We start from the raw sequence: 2,219 nt of genomic DNA on the forward strand, positions 1-2,219 counted from the left end.
AGAAGTTCTTCGAAACCTCACTAAGAACAAAAGGGAAAATTCAACGTGCTCCCAGTCAGCATACTAAGAATGCTGGCCACATTATATATGTGTGGAACTGAACCCAAGGGACAAGGAACAAGCCTCAGGTCCAGGTGGGGTGGGACTCCAAACAGACACTGAACTGTGGTCAGGAGACAGGGCTTCCACAGGCTCCAGTTCTGCGTGTATGTGTGACTTCAGACAAGTCCTTTGCCCTCCCTGAGCCTCAGTTTCTTCATCTATAAAATGGAAGATGGATGTCTGGGGTCTGAAACCCAGAACCCTGTGTTCCAGGACCCTGCTTCCTCTTACCTGTGCTCTCAGTGAAGTTCCCCAGGTTGAGGATGTCATTGAGCTCTTGGTAGTGGTTCTGTTTAATGTAGGTGGTCTTTTCTGGTGTGTCTTGCAGCTGCATGGTGACTTCTTCCAAGTCTTTATCCAGCTAGAAGACAAAGGCTTCAGCTGAGCCAGAGTCCCCAGCCCAGCCCCTGCCCAGCCCTGGCAGCTAGGCCTCTAGGGCCAAGTGGTGGCTTGCAGGGCTGGGTGTCTTCCTGGCTTTGAGAGGGAATTGAGAGCTGGGGATGCTGCTGCATCTTGGTGAAGAGATGTAGAAGGACCCTGCCAGCTCTTGTTCAAGGAGGAGCTGGGATGAGAGGGACCTGGGCTTCACAATTATGAGCTCTATGTAGGCTTGAGCCTTGATGGAGCAGCCAAGCAAGCCCACGGAGGCAGGGCACAGAGAGCTCAGGCTGTGGAGTCAGACAGGCCACGGGGCAAGCACAGGGCTGCCCCTTACCGGCTGTGTACTAGTTGGTGAGAGCCAAGTCTAAACTTCTTTATCTGTAGAATGGGGTGGCAGGGGGTAGGGTGTTGTGAAGATTAAATGAGATAATCATATAAAATTTAAAGCATGGGAAGTTTAGCTCAGTGCCTAACACATAATAAGGGAAACCTACTACTATAATAATATCACTATAATTATGATTACTAATACCTAACAGGACCCTCAGAGGGAAGGACAGATATGCAGGGCTAGTTAAGCTTTGAGCCTCACACCATCATGGAGATTCAGACCAGTGGGGGCTGATCCAGAGTTGTTAATCAGGATGAGTCCCAGTCATTCCCAGGTTATATAAAAATCAGGTGTTAGTCCTGGGGCAATGCAGCCCCAGAGAAGACTGGGGAGTATGTGTGTTGGTGGGAGGGGTGGTAGTTGAGGTGGGTAGTGGGCATCCCTCTACAGTATAAGAGAGGGGACCTTATAAACTGTAAAGTGCTGTTCTGATGTCAGCAGCACAGCCATTAAATTGTTTAATAAGTCTCATATGAAGAGCTTTTCAGTGCAACTACAAAGGCAGGGCTAGGTTTGAAGGGTAAAAGCAACAGGAAGCCTGATTGCAAATCAATTCTAGGAAAAACAACCGAGCATTTTAGAGTTTTTAGCAGTGGCTTGGGTTTCCTAGAGTGAGTGAACTCGTCATTGATGGAGTGTGCAAGTAGAAGGTGAATGTCAAGGTACAGAGATTTGGTATTACTAATAACAGAGAGGTCTGATACTAAAACAGAACCAGCAATGAGCATTGCGGAATTGAAACGTTTCCTGCTTGGTTCTGTTGACTGATGGTGGGCTGCCCCAGCCTAATGCAGTCACCTTCGGGTGCTCGGACAACTGAGTAGTGGCTCTCCGTGGCAGACTGCTCTGAGCCCCCACAGGGATGCCAGATCTATCAGATAAAAATACAGAAGGCCCAGACCAATTTGAATTTAGGATAACTAATTCTTTTTTTGGTTTAAGTATATGCCAAGCATTGCATGGGGTATACTTATACTGAAAAATATGACTGGTTATTTATCTGAAATTCAAATTTAACTAGTCATCCTGCATCGAATCTGGCAATCCTATGTCTCACTTCTCCTTGCAACTGTCCAGCTAGAAACTGCATTTCCAGCCTCATCTGCAGCTGTGTGCTCACTTAAGTTCTTGCCAACGTAACTGCAGCAGAACCAGAATGTGTGCAATTTTTTTGCTTAAAAGGCAATCCCTTGCATGGACTTCCTGTCTCTTCCCTTCCTGAGACTGAGAACAGGGCATGCCTTCCACCTGGTTTTAGCCGTACTCATGAGGAAAACTGGGGGTGGGGGGCAGCAGAAAACCAGAGAGAAGGAACCTAGTCCAGCAATGACCACGGGAGAAGAGC

The 2,219-nt window shown here is 47.7% G+C and overlaps 1 protein-coding gene across 1 annotated transcript in view; it reads right to left on the reverse strand.

Annotated features, from left to right (window-relative positions):
• GABBR2 (gamma-aminobutyric acid (GABA) B receptor, 2) overlaps positions 1-2,219 on the reverse strand; it is a 299,076-nt gene that overhangs the window by 9,194 nt on the left and 287,663 nt on the right. Inside the window, exon 16 of the mRNA XM_008575182.1 lies at positions 334-463. Coding sequence (XP_008573404.1) covers positions 334-463 — 130 coding nt within the window. The remainder of the gene's footprint in view (positions 1-333; positions 464-2,219) is intronic.

This window comes from Galeopterus variegatus, unplaced genomic scaffold, assembly GCF_000696425.1.
Source record: "Galeopterus variegatus unplaced genomic scaffold, G_variegatus-3.0.2 Scaffold1151, whole genome shotgun sequence".
NCBI lineage: Eukaryota > Metazoa > Chordata > Mammalia > Dermoptera > Cynocephalidae > Galeopterus > Galeopterus variegatus.